This window comes from Fusarium mangiferae, assembly GCF_900044065.1.
Source record: "Fusarium mangiferae strain MRC7560 genome assembly, contig: FMAN_scaffold005, whole genome shotgun sequence".
Lineage (NCBI taxonomy): Eukaryota > Fungi > Ascomycota > Sordariomycetes > Hypocreales > Nectriaceae > Fusarium > Fusarium mangiferae.
Window position 1 is genome coordinate 1278590 of NW_024573925.1, and position 24066 is coordinate 1302655.

General features: G+C 50.5%; 8 protein-coding genes across 8 annotated transcripts; 4 read left to right on the forward strand and 4 right to left on the reverse strand.

Moving 5' to 3' along the window:
- Positions 1-109: 109 nt before the first annotated feature.
- FMAN_07372 (uncharacterized protein) lies at positions 110-1944 on the reverse strand (the record flags this gene model as incomplete). The annotated part of the gene is made up of 3 exons (XM_041830985.1): positions 110-193; positions 260-1279; positions 1342-1944. 3 exons carry the CDS (start codon positions 1942-1944, stop codon positions 110-112), a joined length of 1707 nt encoding a protein of 568 aa, XP_041681594.1.
- A 1995-nt stretch (positions 1945-3939) lies between these two features.
- On the forward strand, positions 3940-4975 carry FMAN_07373 (putative NADH-ubiquinone oxidoreductase 24 kDa subunit, mitochondrial precursor; the record flags this gene model as incomplete). Its single annotated transcript, XM_041830987.1, has 3 exons — positions 3940-4062; positions 4181-4471; positions 4607-4975. 3 exons carry the CDS (start codon positions 3940-3942, stop codon positions 4973-4975), a joined length of 783 nt encoding a protein of 260 aa, XP_041681595.1.
- A 289-nt stretch (positions 4976-5264) lies between these two features.
- FMAN_07374 (uncharacterized protein) lies at positions 5265-6983 on the reverse strand (the record flags this gene model as incomplete). Its single annotated transcript, XM_041830988.1, has 1 exon — positions 5265-6983. The coding sequence occupies one exon, from the start codon at positions 6981-6983 to the stop codon at positions 5265-5267; it is 1719 nt and encodes a 572-aa protein (XP_041681596.1).
- A 1304-nt stretch (positions 6984-8287) lies between these two features.
- FMAN_07375 (uncharacterized protein) lies at positions 8288-9800 on the forward strand (the record flags this gene model as incomplete). Its single annotated transcript, XM_041830989.1, has 2 exons — positions 8288-9247; positions 9300-9800. 2 exons carry the CDS (start codon positions 8288-8290, stop codon positions 9798-9800), a joined length of 1461 nt encoding a protein of 486 aa, XP_041681597.1.
- Positions 9801-10700: 900 nt separating this feature from the next.
- On the forward strand, positions 10701-13098 carry FMAN_07376 (uncharacterized protein; the record flags this gene model as incomplete). Its single annotated transcript, XM_041830990.1, has 2 exons — positions 10701-11069; positions 11125-13098. 2 exons carry the CDS (start codon positions 10701-10703, stop codon positions 13096-13098), a joined length of 2343 nt encoding a protein of 780 aa, XP_041681598.1.
- A 1155-nt stretch (positions 13099-14253) lies between these two features.
- Positions 14254-15129, reverse strand: FMAN_07377 (uncharacterized protein; the record flags this gene model as incomplete). The annotated part of the gene is made up of 1 exon (XM_041830991.1): positions 14254-15129. The coding sequence occupies one exon, from the start codon at positions 15127-15129 to the stop codon at positions 14254-14256; it is 876 nt and encodes a 291-aa protein (XP_041681599.1).
- A 2406-nt stretch (positions 15130-17535) lies between these two features.
- On the reverse strand, positions 17536-18534 carry FMAN_07378 (uncharacterized protein; the record flags this gene model as incomplete). Its single annotated transcript, XM_041830992.1, has 3 exons — positions 17536-17881; positions 17987-18154; positions 18293-18534. 3 exons carry the CDS (start codon positions 18532-18534, stop codon positions 17536-17538), a joined length of 756 nt encoding a protein of 251 aa, XP_041681600.1.
- A 1584-nt stretch (positions 18535-20118) lies between these two features.
- On the forward strand, positions 20119-22830 carry FMAN_07379 (uncharacterized protein; the record flags this gene model as incomplete). Its single annotated transcript, XM_041830993.1, has 1 exon — positions 20119-22830. The coding sequence occupies one exon, from the start codon at positions 20119-20121 to the stop codon at positions 22828-22830; it is 2712 nt and encodes a 903-aa protein (XP_041681601.1).
- Between the last annotated feature and the right edge of the window lie 1236 nt (positions 22831-24066).

A 24066-nucleotide genomic window follows, 5' to 3' on the forward strand; every position in this document is an offset into this window, starting at 1 on the left:
TTTATCGACTTGACCGTACTTCACAGACCATGTCGTACGCAAAGAAGTCTATGATTTGCGAAGTGATGCAATATATTGATTAGCTTGCGCGCCCGTCGCCGCCACTGACCTACAGCTTGGCGCGCACCTCAAGGCCGTTGCTAACTTCGCGTTTTGCTCGCTCACGAAGAGCCTTGCGCAAGATCTTGCCCGACTTGGAGTGACAATATGTAAGCCTCGAACTTGCAGCGCCTCTTACTGAGAAGGATGATAGACTTACAGGAACTTTGGGGATAGTGTCGACGAAGACCACTCCCCCCTTAAGTTGTTTGTATTTGACAACACGACTAGCCAGCCAATCCGCGATGTCTTGTTCAGATGTGTCTTTTGCGTTTGTTGATTTGACGACATAGGCTCGTGGGAGCTCTTCACCGTTGACCGTGACCCCAATAACTGCAGCGTCTGCAACATCTTCTCGTTCAAGTAGGAGAGACTCGAGTTCAGCTGGAGCAACTTGCATGCCTTTAACCTTGATCAACTCCTTGACACGATCCACGATATGAAAGAGAGACCCCTTTTCGTATTCCTCCACATATGCAACGTCCCCGGTACGGAGCCACCGAGTGCCCTCAGCGTCAGTAACAAATGCGCCTTGGGTTGCACTTGGGTTTCTCCAGTAGCCACGCATCACCGTAGGACCCGTGATCCAGAGTTCTCCTGGGGTATTTGCAGTCGTAATTTCCTCTCCAGTTTCGATATGGATCAACCTGGCCTTGGAATCTGGGGTCAGCTCACCAGCCGCAGAGCTGGGAGCTTTGTTAGGGTCCCACGACAACGCGGTGCAGGTTGCTTCAGTCATCCCCCAACCTTGTCGTACTACTGACTCGCCCCCAGGTATCATCCCGGCTATCTCGCGTTGTGTATCCTTCGCTAATGGGGCAGCACCGGATGCAATCATGTCGATGCTACTCAGGTCGGCACGGCGTGCAAGTGGGTGTTTCGACATAAGGACAAGAATAGGGGGAACGGCCAGAAGCTTCGTGATGCGGAAATTCTGAATATGTGCGAGCATCTTAGGAAAATCAAAAGAAGGCATGATATATACGGGAACGCGCTCGCAAGGGAAGCTGGTGATGAAGTAGCCTTGACTAAAGGCGTGATACATGGGGAGGAAACACAAGGCAGCAGCACGTTGACGGCGAGCTTCGTAGTCGGGATGGAGTTTATGGAAAAGAGTCACACCGCAGCTATTCGCAACATGATTGTAATGTGAGATCTCGACACCTTTCGGTATTCCAGTCTAATGTTATTAGCTTCGCGGCAGTTGGCTAGGGTCAAGAAAAAGTTGAAAGAATGACTTACAGTGCCTGAGCTGTAGTTGAGAGAGCAGACAGAGTCATTAGAATCATTTGGCTCAGTCCACTCGAATCTCTCGCCCTCTGGCCTGGATGCAATGAGTTCTGTCCAGTGTCGACTGCCTTCTCCAGGTTGTGTCTCAACAGGTGAGTCTGGCCATGTCGAATCCAACAAAAAGACTTGCGAAGCTTTCATACCAACCTGTGAGGCAGCAGCTAATGCCACTTCCATACCACTCTCCGCGGCAACGACGAAGGACGCCTCGCTATCTTGAAGTTGATGGGCCAACTCTCGAGTGACATATCCAGGGTTAGCTCCTGTAAATATGCCCCCAGCCATCCAAATGCCCATCACAATAGTCGGGAAGAATAAGCTGTTACTGGCGAAGAGGAGAACACGATCGCCCGGCTTAAGACCATGGTTGATAAGACCGACGGCGATACGCTTCGCAAACAATCGAGCTTGGTTGTAGGTGAAATAACGTTGCTCAGGGTTATCGGCATCGATGAAAGCCTTCTGATCCGGTAATGGCCCCGAAGGCGAGCCAAATATCCATTGTTGAATCGAGCAATTAGGAACCGACACCGAAAATCGCGATTCGATTGGCATGGTGCGATGTTGTCGACAAGTCGAGATATCAATGTTTTAAGAGGATGGAGTTCAGTATAAGGTAGGTATGTAACAATTCAGATGGAGTTTGAGGTTCTCTTTGTGTGTAAGATGGAAAGAGGTCCAGCTCAGAAGAGTAACTAGGTAGCAGTTGCCTACCAAAGACTAGAAGCATCAAGCCAAGCCAAGCTGAACACCTCAGGAAGGAGGTGCGCCATCTACCTACCTCCTTCTGTAGTTCATTTAAGATCTGGCGCTTCCAAAGTGGCTCTAGAACTAAGATATTAGCTGAAAGATCCTAGCTCTTAAGTTAGTTAGAAACAAGGGACTTTCGCTCTGAGATCGAGCCCGACGATAGAGTTGAGCTAGGGGTTATCAACTCACGATGAGGGATGACACCGAAACAAATGAACGACAGGTTCAATAATTACAACCGTGGCTGAATTATTGATGCGAACAGACTTAATATTATATACATACACGAACCGCTTGTACATGCTGTAGTTCCTCAGCTTTTTTTCAGAGAGTGATGAGGACGCTTAACTCAAATTAGCTACACTCATTGCTGGATTCCAGCCATCACAACGCCGGCTCCTTTCTCTGTCCCCGCCATCTGAAACCTGGGACGACAACAATCGATATCATCTCAATGGCCAGCAAATTGTTTACTGGGTTTATGCGCCCAGCCCGGTGAGTTGTCAACTAGAGGACCAGTTGTCACCGGTAGTCTCGTGTTATGAGCCGCCGGAACCACAGCATTAAGGTGGTGATACCTCAGCACCCAATCCACTGTTAGTGTCTCGTCGCCAGAAGTAAGCCTCTAGCCGAATTACACAATTGTGCTTCCCCAAACATCAAGTGGGAGGCTCTGTACCAATGCGAGGTGGCAAAGTTAGCTTGACTCGGGTTTGTCTTGCGGTTAAAGAAGGTTCAACAACAAAACCCTTTTAAGCTTATATCGCCCTGACCATGTACGGAGTACCGTCTCGTTTAACCTCTGCACGTGAGGAAGCGAGCGTAAAGCAACTCTTGCGCATACAATCGAGTATGCTGCAACTCTTCGGTTGTCCCACCTGAAATACCATGTATGAAGACAAATTTGGCAGTGGATGGCTTGAGTTTCGGTTGTTTGACGAGTATCAAAGAGATCGGGGTTGGATCCTGCTTGTGTGCCATGATAGAACGAATCCAATTGGATCTGGTTTCGAGTTCAAGGCTCCAAAACGAATGCTGATCGTCGTTCAACAACACTAAACTCACAGCAGGCTGGTCCATAGGCTTTTGAAATTGAATTGAATCGTGATTCACAACATGCTCTGTGGTTAGATACACATACCAAGCGGGATGTATGGAGATTGCGCACAACAGAGGAGCATGTGGAACAACCAAAAAATTCACGAAACTTGATTTCATAGCGAATTATCTGTAAGTGTTTATCTGTTGGCGGGATAAGTTCAGTCAGCGAAAGGCTGCAGAGCTTCTGTTAGCACAGGTCCATCAACCCCAATGCCCTTTGGTCTTTGCGCGAAAGCGGTTCTATATGGGTGTAATCGATAGAGTCACGAGTAAAAGATTAGATTATTGTTTGCTCACGTCGGTGACTGATCCGAGTTCCTATGTGACACAATCAACAATAACGGTTTATAAGAATCTTCATCATCGTAAGTTAACCATAAAAACATCGATGATTGAGATGTTCTGAATTCAAGGTGAGGCAGCTCGAGATAGGCGACGTAATGGAAGAGGTCCCTCCACTTACACCTCATGGAGAACGGTACGTACCTCTTCATCGGCCCACACCGGCACGGCTAAACCTTGGGCCAGACACACCAATCATCGACGTTGATTTTGCAAGCAGCTCCAACTCGAATTGTAATGCTCGCTACGACGGCGACATTTTGACAAGATCCAGAACCGACGACCTTAGAAGCCCTCCCGCCTTCGCGACAACACCCGCTCCGCTCGCTCAGGAAAAGCACCACAAAACTATTCATGATGGCGAGCAAGCTCACTCCCCTCATCCGCTCCGCCATCCGGCCGGTGTGCCGGGCTGCCCGCCCTCAGTCTCGCGCCGCCTTCTCTCTCACAGCAAGTCGACGAAGCGACACTCTCATGGTGGTAAGTAGGCCAATTGGCGCAGTCAATTGCGACCCTGGGCCATAGATCATGGTAGATCTATCGGTGCGCAATTTCTAGCGATGAGAACCAACTTGTCTGACCTCTGGCCGTATGACAGCATCGAAATACCGAGGGCAACAACCCCGACATCCCCTTCAAGTTCAACGAGAAGAACCAGACCGTCATTGCCGAGATCCTCAAGCGATACCCTCCCCAGTACAAGAAGGCTGCTGTCATGCCTTTGCTTGACCTCGGCCAACGCCAGCACGGCTTTACCAGCATCAGCGTCATGAATGAGGTCGCCCGTCTTCTTGAGATGCCTCCCATGCGAGTGTACGAGGTTGCCTCTTTCTACACCATGTACAACAGAACTCCCGTGGGCAAATATTTTGTTCAAATCTGCACTACCGTATGTTGTTTTCCCGTATGAAGCACGCCTTTGTCGACTGCAATTGCTTCACGCTAGTCTGGCAATGACGATTAGACGTCATTGAAGATTACCGAATACTCTAAAAGCACAACCCACTAACAATGGCACCAATAGACACCTTGCCAACTTGGAGGCTGTGGATCTGATGTTATCGTCAAGGCTATTAAGGAGGAGCTCGGAATTGAGCAGGGCCAGACCACTGCCGACGGTCTCTTCACCATTCTCGAGGTCGAGTGCCTCGGTGCCTGCGTCAACGCCCCCATGATTCAGATCAACGATGACTACTACGAGGATCTCACCCCCGCCTCCGTGAAGGACCTCCTCAAGTCTCTTCGGGCCCAGGCCACTGCTTCCGACCCCTCTACTGTCAACGTCCCCAAGCCTGGTCCTCTGAGCAGCCGAGACACATGCGAGAACAGTGCTGGTCAAACAAGCCTTAACGCGGAGCCCTGGGGAACCGAGACCACAAGGGCGGACCTGTAGAATTATAACATTATTATCTCTCTTTTTTAGTTCAATAGCAAGAAATGCAAAAAGTGTCCGGCGGGAGGAGGCTTCAACTGTACATAACATCATGTCAAATGCTTTCCCAGGTATAGAGTGCGTGGATTCTTGCCAATCGCAATATGATATGCTGTGTGAAGCATTGTGTCTGCATAGGGCTTTGTTTCTTTGTTCCATTCGTTCATTTGATACAATCGCCAAAAACATGTCACGCCAAAGGAACCCTACATTAATACCAACTACCTATTCAGCTTCTCATCGTCTTCACCTAGGAGTTGCCCACACGCAAGATCCAACCGTCCCCAAGACGCTGATTGTCCTCACCTAGACCTCCCCATATCAAAATACCGCTCTCCTCAAGTTCACCCATCGGGGCGCTCGCAAGCCAGCCTCTCGCCACAGGCATCTCATCACTGTTATCATCGTCGTATGGCTCAAGATCAAGCTTTGTCCACTTTCCCTCACCAGTCTTACGGCCGACAGCTTGCCACATGGCAGCGGTGACGCTGGCGGCTGTCATGCCCAGAGGCGGAACTTGGAAGGCCCAGACATCGTTCAAGAACTTGCCTGCACCTTCGTGGCCGTCTGAGCTTGGGTCACGCTCACCCATGGTCAGGACAAGGTACTCGTATCCAGCCCCTGAAGTGATTGCCTCTAAAGATGCGACACTTCGGGGTTCAGGCCAGATCTGAGCTGGTTCGGCGTGGATTTCAGTTGAGTCGGTATTTGGATCACTCTCGAGAATAGTTTGCCAACCACCACGGGCGCGAACAGCAACTTCACCCTTGGTGCCTCTATCGTCAAAGGTCTCAACCTCGAGGTGGAGGAAGTCGAGTTGCCCTCCGAGCTCGCTTTGTCCATCAAAGCCCCCGAAGCGGAAGAGGCGGGTTTTGCTCACGCAGATGGCACTGCCGCCTCGAGCAGGGCCCGGAGCAGCTGGAAGCTCAGTCCAAGTACGGTCGTGGACGTTGAAGGCCCAAATATCATTGGTGCGCTCGCCGCTGGCGAGGCATCCAGCATGAATGAAGAAGGTACCGTAGCCATCCGACTCTTCATCCACAGCATCTTCAGCAACATTACCAACTACAGGCGCTTGAGGAATGCCCGTCTTAGAGGTGTCTCCGAGTGCCCACTGTCCCCAAGTCTCAGGTTCCTTCGGCCGCTTAGGAGCAAAGTCCCGGGGCCGGTCGATCGATGTGGCTGTGTGATAGCTTCGCGGGGCAGGCTGGGGCACAATTGCACCACCTGGAACGACAGGGGCAGGGTCAAGGTATGTCCATGTGTTGGAGCGAGTGTCAAAGACCCAAACACGGCCACCTTCGTTCAGAGGCCGCATGTCGGGACCTCCGCGACCGCCAAAGAGAAAGATACGGGACCCGATGACAGCCGTAGCATGGCCGACTCGTGAAGCTGGGACATCGCCCAATTCCGGTTTTTCTGGACCAGCAGGCTGCTTACCTTTGGACTTGCTCTCGACCTCTTCATCTGAAGATTCGTCTTCATCTTCATCTTCTTCTTCGTCATCCTCCGCAAGAGAAACTTCGTCTAGCTTTTTCTCAATCTCCTCTTCGTCTGGCTTCTCGTCGGATTTGACTGGCTCCGGAGCCTTTGGCTGAAGGGATTGCTGAACCTCAGCCCTCTTCGGCTGAGCATCTGGTTTGACCGGTGATGCCTTGATCTTGAAGTAGTCGGCCCCAGCCGAGGACCAGGGCAAAGTTACGACATGCATATCATTATCGACGGGCTTTCGGGGCTCAATCTCTCCGCCAAAGAGGTAAGCGGTTCCGTGGACAATATTGAGAGAATGGGAAGAGCGGGGAACGTCAGGGGCATCAATGCGCTCCCATGTTCCTTTCATAGAACTCTTCTTCTGGTGAGTTGCTGAGGGAGCGGATGGAACGGAAGGCATAGGCATAGAGGGGAGGTTTTGCTGGACATTGTGGAGGAGGTCGGTGGTACGACGCTTGAGTAGAGAGAAAGATTCCATGATGATGGATATGGGCCTGAGGGCCGATAGGTTTGAGCAATATTGGTATTTCGCTGAGGTTATAGGTTTATGTGCACATCAACTGAATGAATGAGATGATGCAGGAGGAGAAAATGAAACATGCAAACCCAGTCAGCAGCGGGGGGAGCTTACAGTACGAAGTGAGATGATGCTGGCGATACCTAATGACGGGGATGACGTAGGCGCATTTACGCCCATCTACAAGGGGTCTCTATGGATAATTATAGATCTTGGGGATCATAATGAGGCACTTATTATTGGCACAAAACTTACAACAAGCTCGACTCTTCAATTCCTTCATGCCAATCCAGTAGCTGGGCTCTTTTTGTCGATGCATGTGATGCAGGCCATGCTTTGCATTGGATCTGACGGGGTGAGCTTACAGCGGCCAAGACGGACGTTGAAGGGACCTGCGGGGTACAGTACCTAATGAGGGACCTACCTTAGTACCTAAGGTAGGTAGGTAGGTTAGTACCAGTTAACGCAGTTCACCTATTGTTTAGTAGCCTGCTACCTTTAGGTACTAAATTAGCAGTCTAGTGGCGGAAAGCTGAAGAGCTCGGGCTCAGCCAAGATGTCATGTAAAAACTGTTCTCAGTGGCTATTCTCTTTCCTCTCTTTGACCACTCCCTTGTAGAGAATGGACAGCATATCGAGTCGGATAGGTCCTGTTTCACAAAATGAGGCATCGAAGCCTCGACTAACTACCAGAGAAAATACTACCAAGTGGCAGTGCAAGCTAGCAAGCTGACATACCGCATTCAAGCGGAGCTTCAGCTTCGGCTCTCGAGGCTCGACTCTTGTTGAATCTCGATTATCCTAATCGCGAATAGGGCAGCAGAAGATTAGAGGGTGGATAAATAGCGAACAAGATCGAAATAAACAGCACTTGAGAAACAATGCTTTATTTTGCCTCGTTATTGACTCAACTTGTAATTGGCGCCCACGCCCATTTCAAGAAGCAAGGATTATCAACCCCCCCCTGTCTCAATGCTCTGGGGTCATTGGCTGCCCCCGAAACGGGCAGATTTCCTCTCAGACTCTGGGCGATGAGATGCAGGTGAAATGGGCAGCTGAAGCAGCAGATCGCCAGCGGTTCGCCAGTATCAGCAGACTGGACGCCTTCAGCTCCCATTTCTCGGCCCTCCAGGCCATATATACAGACGATTCCGACATGAAAAACGCCTGTTCACCTGTATCATTCCCGCAATCAGCCTCATAAGCCTCTCGTCTTATGCGCCGAGCTGCCAGTCTGCCTTCTGAGACGCTAACGCTCCGCACACATGGATGAGATATACCACAAGATCGCCGAGTTCAATTCACGGCGAATCGTCCAAACGCACGACGTCCTCTCGTTCAAGTTTAGTGAGCTTTGGAGCAGGGATGATACTGGCATTGTCGACTACCATGAAGGAGTGACTACAATACCTGATGTCGCCTCCTGGCTGGCCATGGAGACGCGAACAGGCACAACAGGACCAGAGTCGCTAATTCTTCGCCTGATATGGCCCAAGTTTATCCTCGACGATAACTGCGTTGAGCTTCCCGAAGATGCCAAAAATCAGATTCTAGGCAAGTTTGGTCTTGAGCTTGCATATAATTACTTCTCGAGTTGTGTCGCGGGCGTCAATGCCTTTCCTGAGATTGTCAAGTCTGAAGCAAACCAGCAGGCATACACTTTTTGCTATGCGCCTAAACTTGCGTCTGTATGGTCACATACTCGCTTCAGGCCACCTTCTTTGCGACCAGGTGTCACATATGGCATGATTCTGGCTGGCGATAAAGAGCAGCATTATCTAAAGAAGCTTCTCAAGAGCAAAAGCAAATGGAGCCTTAGCACAGCAAGCCACGCCATGTTCCCTGCATTCCTCTTTGCTTTCATGTTCCATGGAGAGATTGAGGTAACGCAGAACAACATGAAGCCTGGCATCCAACAGATAGAAGCGCGGACAGGTTATTCAGACTTCAAGACTGAACGGAAACATATCGCGGCTGGTGAGCTAGGCACACTCAGCGCACAGATGAGCGGATTCGCAGTCCGCCTAGCGAGTACAGAAAGGAAGGATAAGACGCTACAGAAGCTTCTCGAGTTTGTCCAGCAACGACTGAGCGCTGGCCACAGCTCGAACCCGGAAGCAGACGAGCTGATGAAGAACCACGTCGGCGTTCTCCAAAAACGGTTGATGATGCAGGCCATGGACAGGGAGTATACCTTGAAGAGAGTGCAAATCCAAATTGATGTGGTATGTCGGCCCTAAAGAGAGATGCATCACAGTGATACTGACGGCTTGCCAGTTGAATAATCTCATATCAGAGAACTACAGCCTTTCCAACTATATCATCTCCATATCCACTCTTCGCGACGCTGCGTCGATGAAGACACTGGCGTTTGTGACAATGTTCTTTTTACCAGGCAGTTTCATCTCGGCTCTCTTCTCGACCGATCTCTTCGATTGGGACAGTGCACAAGCTGATGGAGGAGACATCGGGGTCAAAACCACACCGCAGTTTCGATTATACTGGGCCGTCACCATACCACTGACCCTCATCACGTTTATACTATATTTTATGTGGGCTGAGTTCTCCAGCTTTGATCGGAGCCAGAGAAGAGAGCGTAGAAGGTGGGGCTTTCCCAGAACTGAGAGTATGAAAGCTCAAGATCAAACACGGTCACCGATGCAAGTATTGAAAGACCAACGCGAACGTGTTAGTGAGGCGTATGCGATGGCAAAGAGGAGACAGACTGTCTTCGGACAAGGTGATAAAGATGAATCGATACGTGCAAGGAATGAGTAGGCCAAGTACTGATTATTGAGATACCACTTGTGTCTACTGCTTGGATTGTGTGATAGCATCGTTTGGGAATTGGTTGATGATATGTAAGGTAGGTATGCTAGGGAATATGACGGTGGGGGTGACAGTCCCAATCATGGCATTGTTGAAATAGCACAATCTGCATGAAAGGGACAGGGGAAATGCCATGTTGGTCTAAAGTTCGAGATTATTATTTTTTTTGCCCCGCGGTCGAGACTCCAACCCATGTAACATTCTAACAGTCAACAATTGAAATGGGCATCCAATACAATGGCATCCTCTTGCCCAGACCTTCCCTCTTCCGTCTCCTCGGTCCAGGCGTTGGATCTCGATCCCATCTACCTTACCTTCCTCGAGCTCGAGTCCCACATGACGGGCATAGGTACTAGGTAAACAACAGCTCAATTGGTGGCCATTTGAATGTGCCCAATCGTGCTGAGGTCGGGGTATAACCTCCGACCACAAACACATCCGCCCGCATGATCGAGGCCTGGGCCTTTCTCTAACCAACTGATAGATACAGTAGATGTATGGTACAGTACACGCGAGGAACCAGCATCTAGCCTGATCCCTTCTTCCCCTCATTCCCTTTCCTTTCCTCTTCTGTTCTGTTCTGTTCTGTTCTCTTCTTTCTTTCTTTATTCCTTTCTCCCTTACACCAATTTTCTTATTTTGGCTGTTTATGTCAATCTGTGCCCGTTATTTCGAGGCGCCGTGACGGTCTTCATTGGAGGCTTGTGCTGTTACGATCGCCCGATCTACGTCAGATTTGATTGGGAGTGACGCACTACCTAGTCACATCAGCCCCAGCGCAGAAATAAACACAAACCAGCACGATTCCCGAGGCCTTCGCAAGACGACAGGACGCGATACATGGCAACAATGGCCTCGCGTTCAGCTTCAGGTACCGCTAACCCAGCACCGGGGACCGTCGTGCCTGCGCAGCTCGGGTTTCTCTCCATTTTCAACCCCACGCTTGGCAATACCGACGAAACCATCGAGGATCAGATCGTCTACTATGCCTCTGTTACAACACAGGCCGCGCATAATAAGCGCAGGCGCACTCGTGGCCAACCGACCCAGAACATCTCTCCAGAAGAGCGAAACGAGCGTTTACGACAGATTGGCCTTGCCCAGGGCATGGCTAGCTTCAGCCGCGGTTTTGCAAGCGGTTCAACAGTAGACACTATCGACACCGAGAAGTCAAGAGTCATACTCCACGAGCTCGAACCTGGCTGGTGGATTCTAGCAGTAAGAACACCATGGGTTTTGTTGTCTTCAACGCCATACTCACCAATGACACTAGAGCATCGACCTCACCAAACTACCTCTCCCTCCTCGGCTCACTACTAAGAAGAGCGAAGCCGCCGAAGAACGATATGAATACTCCAGTCGCGAGATGAAACCCGCGAGCCTGTTGCTGCGCGATCTGCTACGAGCCCATAGCATTTTCCTCATGCATCATGACTCCTCGTTGAGCGCCCTCTTCGTGCGCAACAAGAGAACCAAGTTCATCACTATATTGAGTCGATACTGGGATCTCTATCTTTCGACCTGGAATGTCATGATGCATGGGAACCCAGCTCGTGACATCTTTGGGGGCATCCCCATTGCGGCCTCTGGTGAGCTGGGCGTCGGCGTCGGCGAGGAAGAACGAGGTAGCGGCGAGCGAGCCGTATTGGAAGGACTGGTTGGGAGAATAGAAGGGCTCGTCGATCTAGTTGTTTCCAAGTTCGGCGACTACAACCCCGAATCGCCTCCTCCAAATGACCCCTATGGCGACCCTGAGCAATGGCTAGGAACAGGAAGAGAACCTGGTCCCGATGACGGTGCCATCTTTTTGGGTACTGGCGCTCTGTCCCGAAAATCAGTGAGAGACGTTACTCACTGGATGGAGGATCTATACACTTGGGGCAATCACGCCTATGGTATTATAGAGAGCCCGACATCGGTTCGGCGCGCAAAAAGGCGACGGGCAGCGGAACGCCAGCAAGCGGCCCAAGATCAAGCACGGGCACCAGCGAGTGAACTCGCGAAGTCTTCAGCCGGAGAACAGGCTGGGGAGAGTTCCGACAAAGACCAGCCCCAAATCCAAGTGACTGAAGATGGCAAACTGGAAAAGATGGTTCACTATCTCAAGCTCGGATATGGCACATACTGGTCGTTTCCTGGCGGCACTAGTAATGGCGATTCTCCTGCCAAGCAGCCTGAGAGTCCGCAGCAGGATCCTGAACCTGCCCAAGACACAACCAAACTTGCACGGCCCAGCCTCGCGGAACGCACGCCTTCATATGAAGCTGCTGGCCACTACTTGATTGGTTTAAAGGGGGAGATCAATGAAGATTATAGCGGGACAGAAAGTGGAAGTTCCGATGATGCTGGCGACGGGGCAAACAACTCTCGTACTGTCTTGCGAACTGTAAACATTGAGCTTGAGAGTGAGGCTCTGGATAGACCAGAGGCCATAACTGTGCGCGACTTTGAGCATCCGGCCAGTGCTCTCACGCAGTCGCAGGTGGTAGGGAATATGATACCTGGCTACGACTCCCACGATCTCAACAAGGCAAAGAAACTGCGCGTTGTTGTCTACGTCAACCGACCATTCATGTTCACCTTTTTGTTCAATCTACGGACCGACTCCCTTGCTATGGATTCACTCTATCGCTCCCTTCATCATCAACTCGCTCCTCTACGCAAAGCTCTTCTCCTCTCCACAAGCTATCGTCCGGAGCGTCCTGGGACCGATGCAGGTTCTGGCAGTAACCACTCTGGAAACAACATATATGATCTCGTCTGGGATCCCGTCTCATTGACGGTTTATTCATCAATACCAAACATACCAGAAGTCTACGATGATACGGAACCATGGTCCCGTCCTGATGCTCTGAACACGCACCTTCACCTGGTTAATCTCTACATCGGTACGCGGTCCCGTGCAACTGCTCTCGAGCGTACCGAAAAGTCCAGCCGTGGATGGTGGATCGTCTGGACACGTCTGCTCGACCGTCAAGAAGATGCTGCCACGGGGAATCTCTCTACAATTCACGAAGGCGGACCTGGCCCAAATACAGACCAGGACACCTCTCAGGATGACGGAGAGAGGAAATATTCTGGACCCGATCCCCGACATCCGGATGTTGCCAAGGAAATCTTCCTCATCCGCCGCGCAAGCGATCACGTCGGCTTCCGTACAGATTCCGCGGAGGGTGCAGGTAAGCTCGCTCAGGGCATCGGCGTCGACACACGCCGCTATGTGGAGGAACTATTGAACCTGCTATGACGGTTTCAGAATACACCGCATTCCACTGGATTCATGATTTACGACTTGGGGTTGACTTTCGAGGCGGTGCTTCCTGTACCAAGCCGCCTTCTTGGATGAGCACGAGAACTCGCAAATGATAAATGCAATACGATAGACGTCCTGTATATGCATGTTACGCATACGCAATACGCGCGGCTGGGACGGGAGTGTTGAGAGTCTGGCAATGCCTATATTTGTACCCGTATCGATAGCTCGTATTCAAAACGCCTCTCTGTAAGGCGTAGAATCATTAACTAGTAGCCAACCGCGTCTATTTCTGCCTTCCCTTATCCTTTTCAAGACGGGCCGGAATCCCTTCGTGCGACGCTACCTGCTTTCCAGCCCTTGCTAACATGAATCCTCACTGCGAGATCATCAGTAAAGTCCCACTACAGCTGAAGGGAGTGACTTCGTTAGACTGCTCCAAGACAGAGTACCCTCTCATTCACCCCTGGATACCAGCTTTTTATTGTCCAACCGTGCTATGACATCGACCACCGACAAGGAATCTGGTTTAGTGCAGCAGTTCGTCATTGTGAACCCGGGCGATATTCATTAGCAGAGTCAAGCTCCCCATTTCTGTCGATCGTTAAATGTCCAGGTTTCAGCTCAAACGAGAATCCATTAGAGTCGGTCGCTAATAGACCCTGTTAAACACATGGGTTGGTTGAGTACGAGGTCATTGTAGACATGGAGTAGCGACCAAATGGCCAGGATCCCAAATTAAAACCCGCTCGCTTCATCTGCCCTAAGATTAGATTCAAAATAAACAATGCTAGGCGACATGTCACAGCAATTGAGGGGAAATCACATAACATAACGTGATGTAATCAAAAGTGCAGTCCCTGATTGAGGGTACTGTATTGTTTGTCTATCCGTACGGCGTATCCAAAGTTTATGTACATAGAAGTCAACGATTGTCAACCGGAGCTGATTCGCCCAAGAAACCAAAAACACCCCAATCCAGAATCTCCAGGTCTGAGTCCAAATGGTACCCAAGTGCCTTTTTTATGTCTTACGCCCCAGCGCCTTCGGGGGTGAAGAGATTCCCGCTTCATGAAGAGTACAAGTCGTAAGAAAAGGGTATCCTTCGTATTGTTTTCATGATTCAAGAAAACGTGTTTGGCGTGGCGCTTAGTTGAACCACCACTCGACCTCGGTGCGGCCAGAGTCGAGGCTGCCCCAGATCTCCTCGTAGACCTTTCGGCTGACATCGATGTCGTTGACAGCGCAGCCCATACACTTATCGGCGACGGTAGCCTGGCAGGTCTTGCCGTTGGCCTTGATGGTGATGGTCTTGCCGCACATGGGATTGTTGTTGGAGAGCGGGCCCATCAGGAGGTGGGAGAGAGCGACAATGTTGATCGAGTCATCCTTGCCAGTGTCGTCCTCACCGCAAGCACCTTGACCAATGTCATAGTATGTGAACTCACCGTGCTTGGTGTCAGAACCGCCGGAGGAGCTACCGCCGGAGGCAGGCTTGGCAGCCTTCTCCTGCTGAACGGGAGCAACCTCAGTCTCGGGCTCGGCCTCCTTCTTGGGGGCCGAGACAACAGGCTTGGGGGCCTGAGTGGTGGGCTGAGGGGCAGGAGCCTGGGTGGTGGGCTCGACGGGAGCGACATACTGAGAGGTAGGCTCAGCAGCAGCCTCGGCCTCAGTGGTGGGCTTAGGAGCAGGAGGAGGAGTGTAGACGCTGGTGACCAGAGTAGTGGTAGGGGCAGGAGGAGCAGGCTTCTTCTCCTTCTTGGGGGCAACCTTCTTGGGGGCAGCCTGAGTTGTCTCGGGCTGAGGAGCAGTAGTAGGCTCGGCCTCAGGTCGGACCCAAACGGTGGTGGTAGCGTCGACCATCTTGGTAACGTACTCGATCTCAGTCACCCACTCAACCTCAGTGACAACAGAGCGCTTCTCGTTCTGGTGGTGACGGCGGTGGTGGTTTCCATGAGGGTTGGCATGGGGCTGAGCAACAGCAGCAGCGGCGAAGAAGGCGGAAGCAAGAGTGAAAGACTTCATGTTGATGTATGGATATAGGTTGTTGTTGTTGTTTTCGAGTTCTGTTATTCAACCAAAGAGTGGCTGTAGCTGTGATACGTCTGGTGTGTAGACGAAAGGGTATCTCGACGCGATGGATTGCTAGGCAAAGGATGGTTTAGATTCTGTTCCACAGGAATGAATCTATTCAAAAACGAATTGAAGGAATGGACGTTGATCGTCGTGTGAGGGAGTGTGTGCGTGAGAGAGAAAGAGTCCTGCTCAGTGCTCAGGTGGGAATGAGTGGTGTTTGAACTCAAAGAGATCGTAGGTGAAGAAACGAAACAAGGGGAGGAACCGACTCTTCCTTTAATACTACGCCTCGCCGTAAAAGATGGCGCCGGCTCATTATGCTAGCTCTTAAAAGACTTGGCTTTAGACTAGTACCTTACTCCTAGCCAGGTACCGAAGACTGGAGGTGTGCCATCCATAACCAGCGCTGAACGCAGTGTGTCCGCAAGCAACCCGCTGGAACTTGTGAGTCAAGGGTACCGCAACTGTAGGCAAAAGAACCGCAGGCGGCGGCGTACCGGATTCATCCCCGGTAGTGGAAGCTGAGAGGGAGTTCCGCTTTGGGGGGGGGGCCTGGCCACGCGTGGTTTTTTCCAAAGAAATCCACCCACAAGCATAGCCCACACACCCAATTCCAAGCCAGTCTTTTCTCGTGCTTGGCCTTGTTCCGAGGTGGATAGTGGAGACGAAACGGGCCACAGCACGGACGTGGCAAGCTGCCATCTCTTTCGCTCCTCAGGGGGTTTTCACCGGGCCATTGGGATCTGCTGGAGCCAGCCATAAAACACTTCCCTGAACCATGCAAACGGTCTGCCCTAACAGCTACGTAAAAAAAAGCCAGAGCGCTACACAGCCTGAGAAGGAGGCCTGCGGAGGACAAGGAGAAGCAAAATCAACCCTGTCGCCGCCCTTCAGGGGTGCCGTGGCACCATCAAGGGCATTCATCGTATTGTGCTGCAAAGTTGATCGCCAGCCTCCTCGTCCAGAACAGAACCTCAAACCCCGTCCTCAATCAGCTAGCTGCCTCATCTGAGGACAGCGCTGCGGGGAATAGCGACTCACGTATTGCGGGCCGCGTCATCTCAGTATAGCAAAGTTGGAGAGGTCTTGAACGGAATCATCAGAGTCATATCACCGAGCAACGTGATTTTTCAGATCTCTCACCACCCTCAAGTGGTCCAACTCAGGCATGTTTTCTCGCCCAGGATGCTGTGATTGGTCAGTCTGCAAGGGGCCGCCCTGTCGTCAGCTTCCGAGTTAGATCTTGTCAGGGCTAAGAGGCAGCCAATGACAGTCGATATGTGCCTGACGACGGCGGGAGGTCTGCGGAGCGAGAAAACAAGGAACATCTGACACTGATGGAGGACCAAAGTTGGTGGAGGGGGGACACACATGGGAAATCGATCTCTGAGTTGTCCTGTTCGCTGGCGCCTGTGCCTGGCCCGAAACGCAGAGGCTTGAGAGGCTTGAAAGCACTCAACGAGTCAACGTGCATCCGGGACGGGAGGTGTGGAGGGCGCCATCCGCCAAGTTGAAACAAGACCCATTTCTACCCAGGTTCAGGGCAACGTTAATCTGGGTGCCACCTCATCCACTCATCAACAACCCAACGGCTTGCTGACATGGCTTGCAGCAGTACATAGGAGCAGTTTAGCAGTCTAGAAGCGTGAGAAGTACCAGAAACCAGGTGGTGTGAGGGAAATAAAAAGTCTTCTTTGCCGCCTTCTTTTGCTGGGTCGTTCGGCATAATGTTGGCGCCAATGCATGCGTGACGTTCTCACTTATTAAGTCGTGCTCCAAGTCATTAATCCCTTTGCTCTGTTGTCTGTGTGAACATATATGCGCTTCACTGTGATGCGATGTGATGAAAATCTTACGGCGTGCTTGAAATTTCTTGAGAAAGATGCAGGCCACCATGACTTGGTTTTCTTTGCTAAGCACGGACTTCATTGGTCCAGCTTGAACAGTGTCTACTACTCCGTATTGCAACAAAGAATAGACAAGTCTCAGACACATGTCGCTCCGAGGATAGTCAGTAACGCTGGTGTGGGTGCTCTGCATTTCTATTCTCTCTTCCACGAATTCCGAACCCTCGGATCAGTGGGAGAGTCAACAGTTTAAGGGCCCATACCTCCATCATAACGACACATACTCGGAGCAATACTTGAGGCAGACTATCATTGAGTCGACCCAAGAACCCTTGGCGATGTCACGTTGAAGTCCTGTTGGTCAGACTTACGACCAGTATGCAGTCCGGTCAGCGTCACTGTGTTTCCTCATCAGGTCTCCGCGCCAGGACTCAACAATGCATGGACAGTTTTCAGGCGCATGCCAACGAAGATGCTGTGCAAACAAAGCGTTCCTTGACCTTTCTCATCATCTTGACAGTTGAGGTTGACTTTCTTTTCTGGTAGTCTTGGTTTGGCTTGTGGTTGGGCGGCTGGTGAAAGAAAAGAGGAAAAGGCCCTGGCGCTGAAAAACGGGCCTATCCTCGTCGAATATCTCTTCGACCTTAAACGCTTTCTTGGCCATTTTGACAAAGGTCATGTCCGCGCGTCTCCTCTTCTTGAAACAAAAGTACACGACAGCTGCGGGGTTAAGCTCTAATAGAGCCTTAAGCGTAGACATCAGCAGAGGGAAAGCAGGTTCGAAATAGACACATTCGCCAGCCAATATCACGTCTGGCTTTTGCTCTAGCACGGCAGCTGGCAAGTCTTCGCCCCTATATGAACAGACCAGTCAGCTTGGTGGCTGACCCTCATCTAACCAGGGGATTGGTACGGCAGAGGAGAATGTTACACATGGAAATAAATTCGATTTCACGTACCAGTTGAGCACCATCGCCTTGGCTTTGTCTTGTAGGTTGTTCAGCTCGATGTTGTGCTTCATCAACCCATACATCTCCAGCTGGTCCGTCACCAACAACTGGTTCTGAAGCTGACATTCTAAGGCGACGGCAAGACCGATGAGACCTCCGCCAGCTCCAAGTTCCAATCTACGACCAACGAGTCAGCAAGTCTACTCCGTCTTTGGTTATACTCACACTGTCTATGCAGACCAAGACAAAGGACCCGGTCCGAGTCACATGCATGCGATAGTAGTGTCGAAGTTGAAGAAAGAACGCGAAACTCACATCCGAGCGTCAGCAAGTCGGTCTTTGTGGTAACGCAACATATGCTTGCCGAGAAGCATTCCCGCGGGCCACGTTTGCCCGCCACAGCCAGATCGCACATCTTCGTGCACCTTGAGAGGACTGGAGAGAACGCCATCGAAATCGACAGTCGCAACGCCACTGGCCTTGAAGGACGGCAATGGAGCGATATCCTCGCTGATGGTGACCGCGTCTAACAGAGGGGACGACGGCGGACTGCTCATTGCGAAAGAGTTGTCGCTGCTCAGACCCTCGATTTCAGTCCCTTGACTTTTGCTGAGGGGTCAAAGGGAAAAAATAGACTGCACGGAGTAGTCGGATCTATCACGACTAGACTACCTGAGGTGCCCTCAAGGGATAGTGTTGAAAGTCGAAGGGATACCGATGCAGTGGAGCTTGAGAGGCGCTGCCCTGCAATAAAGCGAGGAAGATGGTTCTGTTCTATTCAAATGAAGCAAGAGGAATAACTTTCTATGACTTTGTTGTTCCGCCCCTTCAGGTAGGTTAGGTACTGAGGTAGGTAGGCTACTCCCTCTTACACCTGCTAACCTAGAATAAGATAGCCTTCGATCGAGTATCTGTGAAAAGCACAACTGCCCTGTGTCACCTGCAGACTTTTTTTCCCTTCTAAGGTACCTATAATCAACCTATGGCATCTCTTCCTGGGTAGGTAGGTACTCGGCTGCTCCTCTTTTGCCTCTGCCACTTGGTGCCGATTAGACTACTTTTTTTTCCCATTTGTATACGTGTGCGATCCAGACTCAAATAGACCCTTTTATTTTTGTTGGCCGTCGCCGTCGATCAAGGGTGCGCTATTACATACATCCATCCTCCGCTTGAAGAGTCATCGAAATAGTTGAGCGATTGGCTCGTTAAAGGCTCTGCGGGACTGGCGATAACGACTAAACTATCCCAAAACCCATACGGAGTACTCCGTTTCGATAAGGGCTCCTCCACAAATAAATTCGCCGAGTTGCTCTTTAACAAGAGAAGTCGGGTGTGATCCACTGCTACCTCACTCGAGTGAGTGTTGCTACTAAGAAAGCTGAAAGCTGATAGATTCAAGGGTCGATTCATGTTGCATCAGGTTGACGATTCCCAGGGAATGGCCCATATGATAGTATCAATACTCAATGGCCATACTGAGTTAAATGCGCAAGGGAGGCGTTATATGATATCATAACCAATATATGCTCTTTCAACAACACCATTGCTAATTATTGACTCTCCCTCTCCAGCCTTCTTTCCCTTAGCTCGATGGAGCCAGTATCCTGTCAACCTTCATGATCACCATGTCGAGTCTTCCATAATCATCATGCCGAGTGGCTACGGTGTCTCACCGATCTCTCTGGGCTACCAGGCCTTCCATAGGAATGTGACTACAGTGGTGTCAGCCTGGTGTACCGTTCCTTTGGTTATACCCACCACACGTCAATGTCTCTCCATCTCACGGGAAGTTCTAGTCAACCTGAGACATCTTGCCTCCTCTTGAAATGGATTCAGCACCCGTTCCCTTAACTGACTATCACCACCAATTTTTCTCCCGTGGTTCAAAAAGGCTCAGTGGAGAAGCTATACAGGAATGAAGGGCTCAGTATTCCTCTAGCTCAAGTCTGCAGCTTGCCAGCCATCATCATGTCATTCACGATATGCCTTCGTACGGTCGTCTGTCTCCCGGCCTTCCTGTTTCTCACTTCTCTTTCCTTCATCCTTTCGACTCTATTCAACGACTTGCTATTCACCTGGATGGCGTTTCATGTTACTCTATTCGTACTTGAACACTGAACAGTGTATACTGTCATGCCATGATGGCTTCCTTCATACTCGCTGTTCTCCTTCTCACTATCTCAGGACTCACAAGATCTCAGCCAACAATCAACTACCCGATTAACTCTCAGTTACCACCAGTAGCCCGGGTAGATGAGCCCTTCTCTTACGTCTTCTCTCGTTACACATTTCGATCAGACTCCAAAATATCATACTCGCTCGGAGATGCGCCAAAATGGATTTCTATCGACAGCAAAGATCGCCGTCTTTATGGCATCCCGACCAACGACACCGTTCCCAGTGGCGATGTGATAGGCCAGACAGTAGAGATCATTGCCAAGGATGACTCTGGCTCGACGTTGCTAAGTTCGACTCTGGTCGTGTCTAGGAACAAAGGCCCCTCCCTCAAAACACCACTTCTGAAGCAGATTCAAGATTTTGGCGACTATTCGCCGCCGTCATCACTAATCTCATATCCTTCTACGGAGCTCAGATTTGCTTTTGATGCCGACACATTTGAATACCAGCCCAATATGATCAACTATTATGCGACTTCGGGCGATGGCAGTCCCTTACCTGCTTGGATGAGGTTCGATGCTGGCTCATTGACATTTAGTGGCAAGACACCTCCTTTCGAGTCACTTATCCAGCCTCCTCAAACGTTTGACTTCCAGCTTGTCGCTTCGGACATTGTTGGCTTTTCTGCCGTGTCAGTTGCCTTCTCTGTCATTGTGGGTAGACACAAACTTAGTGTTGACAACCCCAACATCACTCTTAACACTACCAGAGGGAAGAGGCTTGCATATAGCGGGCTAGCAGATGGGATCAAGCTTGACAACAAACCTGTGAAGATCGACGACGTTGATATTTCAACAGATGGTATGCCGGACTGGCTGTCCCTGGACAAGAATACATGGGATATCGAGGGAATACCAGGGAAAGGCGATCATTCAACCAACTTCACCATCACACTCCGCGACTCATACCAAGACACAATCAACATATACGCCACTGTCAATGTCTCGACTGCTCTGTTTCGCTCAACTTTTGACGGTATCAAGGTCGAGGCTGGAAAAGATGTCGATCTTGATTTGCGGCCCTATTTCTGGGACCCTGAGGACATTGACCTTCAGATTTCAACCAACCCGAAGAAGGATTGGCTAAAGCTTGATGGCTTTAACATCACCGGGAAGATCCCAGTATCCGCTTCAGGAGAGCTAAATATCTCTGTGACAGCTGCGTCAAAGACTTTGGATGACACAGAGACCGAGGTTTTAAATTTGAGCGTCATACCTTTCGAGTCCACATCCTCATCGACAACTCAATCTCGCACTTCATCAACATCTACGGGCACGTCTACTTCTGTCGCCCCCACCGGAACCTCTTCAGAGCCTGGTGTACAGTTGTCTGATTCGGATGGGAGTCTGACGACTGGTACCCTCCTCCTCGCGATTCTTCTGCCTCTTCTGGTCGTCATATTCCTATCTATGCTGCTTGTTTGTTGTCTCCTTCGCCGCCGCCGCAAACGACAAACATATCTCTCGTCCAAGTTTCGCCATAAGATCTCCGGGCCCGTGCTCGACAGCCTTCGTGTTAACGGGGGCTCGGCAGCAATGCGAGAGGCCGACAAGGTCGAGATTATAGCAGCTGCTGGTAAACAACAACGCCACCCCATCAGGACGCCCCATTCTGAGATGGATTCGGGAACGCTAGTTATGACATCTCCAACATTGGGATTCATGGCGACACCTCTTGTTCCCCCGAGATTCATCGCTGAGGATTCTAACACCAGTGTATCTCGGTCCCTCGGCACATCTAGCAGTGAGGACGAAAGAAGATCCTGGGTCACAGTTGGAACTGCAACTGCAGGGCGTCCAAGTCGTGACTCTTTGAGGAGCCAACGATCGAACTCAACATTATCGCAGTCAACCAGTCAACTGATACCACCACCAGTGCTTTTATCGGATGCAAGACGAAGGTCTTTCATGGGGGGTAACGATGCAGCCGACTCCTCACTCAATGGTCTCCCAAGCATTCAATCGCAAAGAGCATTGTTCCAGCAGGGCTCTGACTACTACACAAGTGGCAATGAAAGCTCATTGGCTTTCGCTTCCTCACATCTTTCCAGTCCAAGGCTCTTGACTAGGGTTCCAACACGAGCACCAGATGCTGGGCTCGGTTCTCATGCCTCAGTAGGTGATAGTGAGGGCCCTTCAATAGGGGCAACTCAGAGCCTGCCAGTATTGATACGACCGGAGCTAGTACGTCTGTCCACCCAGGAACTACTGGGAGAGGATGTTGGCCCTGGCAGCAGACCATGGTATGATTTGGAGGCACCCAGAGGATTTGTCAGCGATCCTTCGTTTGGTTCCGGGGAGAACTGGCGTGTGTACGAATCACAGCGCGATGGAACAGGCGCATCATATCACCAGCTAGTTGATGAGTCGCCTTTCCATCCACTTCGGCCAAGCACAGCGATGAGTTCGAGCCGCTGTGGAGGGCAGCCTGGAGAGCGGGCAAGCTCGGAATTGATATCCCCAAGTCAGTGGGGAGATGCTCAGAACAGCATCAGGGGATCATTGGCGTCTTTACGGCAAGGCTTGGGGCATTCGATGAGCAAGTTGTCTCGCTTAAGTGTCGATCCGCTCAGTGTTCCTGGCAGCAGACACTCGAAGCCAGCAGGAAACTCATCTGTGAACTGGAGAAGAGAAGATTCAGGCAAGTCAGAAGGTGGCAGCTATGCCTTTCTCTGAGAGTTGAAGTCCTGTATTGATGATGTATATGTTGGAGCGTGAGATACCCTGGCGCTTCGTATTTGTTTTGGTATATTGATAATTCTTTTCCTTTTTCCTCCCCTTGGCGTGTTCCTTGGGAAAGGATAATTTAAGTGTTCTTTTCTTTGTAGGTGGGGGTCTCTAAAATTATGTTTGGTCTAGATTAGTAGCACAAGTCCTCAAAGGACAATCATGATCTCATTAGATAAATAAGAAAACTTAAATACCTTAAAAACTGGTAAGTGACCAACGAAATGACACCAATTTATCTTGTATGCAAGGACAGATGGGCGAAAACGGTAGTCAATGGCCAACGGTTTAGGGTAAGCTAAACTGTTTATTGTACAGGTCTGTTATATAAGTATGGTCTTCTAGGTATTATGTACCATCAGAATTGACGGCGTGGTTTCCAGATCTATCCCCCTTGAAAATTGAGAGTTACCTGTATGATAACATAAACCCTTCACTTAAAGACGGACTCCACGGTTTGCAATTTCTCTCAACCTCAAGCCTCAGAGATAGCATCATCCTCTAACAAAAAAGTAATCAGCCACAACCGCAGCCACAGCCCTACCTGCTATCAATCAATACCTCAAGCACGCACGGATGGGGATAAGAAACTGGGTTTTGTAATTTTTTGGAGCCGGACCGGACCGTTCATCAAGGGAAGGGCACGCGACCTGATCTGAGGCTTATGTGTAGCATCCGATCAAATCAAATCAGGCTCTTGAACAGGTAATTCTCAACAGCCACTCAAAGCAGGCAGAGTAGCACAGATGAATAACACACGCGGCTAGAAGTGGCGAGGACGACCATGGAATTTTTTTACGCGTGACAGTGAAAAAAAAAGGAGCGAACGAGAGGGGACTGTTTAGGCGCCAGCGGCTGACGGAACTCTTACACGACACGACATACGCATGCAAAATTTTTTCCCCCTCTCAACTGTAATTTTCATGCATGCAGTGGGTGGTTTTAAAAAAAGGCTCAACTTATTTAGTGTATCAATGGGGTGATTGTTTGTATGGATGCATACATCATAGCCAGTGACGTGAGGTCATTGTATCACCTCGAGTTATTTCATACAAAGCGTGGCTGTCAGTGGCGGTCCCATTCCTACGGGAACAGGGGTTAACTAGCAGAAGAGCAGCCCAGCAGCCCAGATTGATGATGTAGGGACAGGAACAGTTCAGTATATTCGCCCCTGCCTTGGACTAG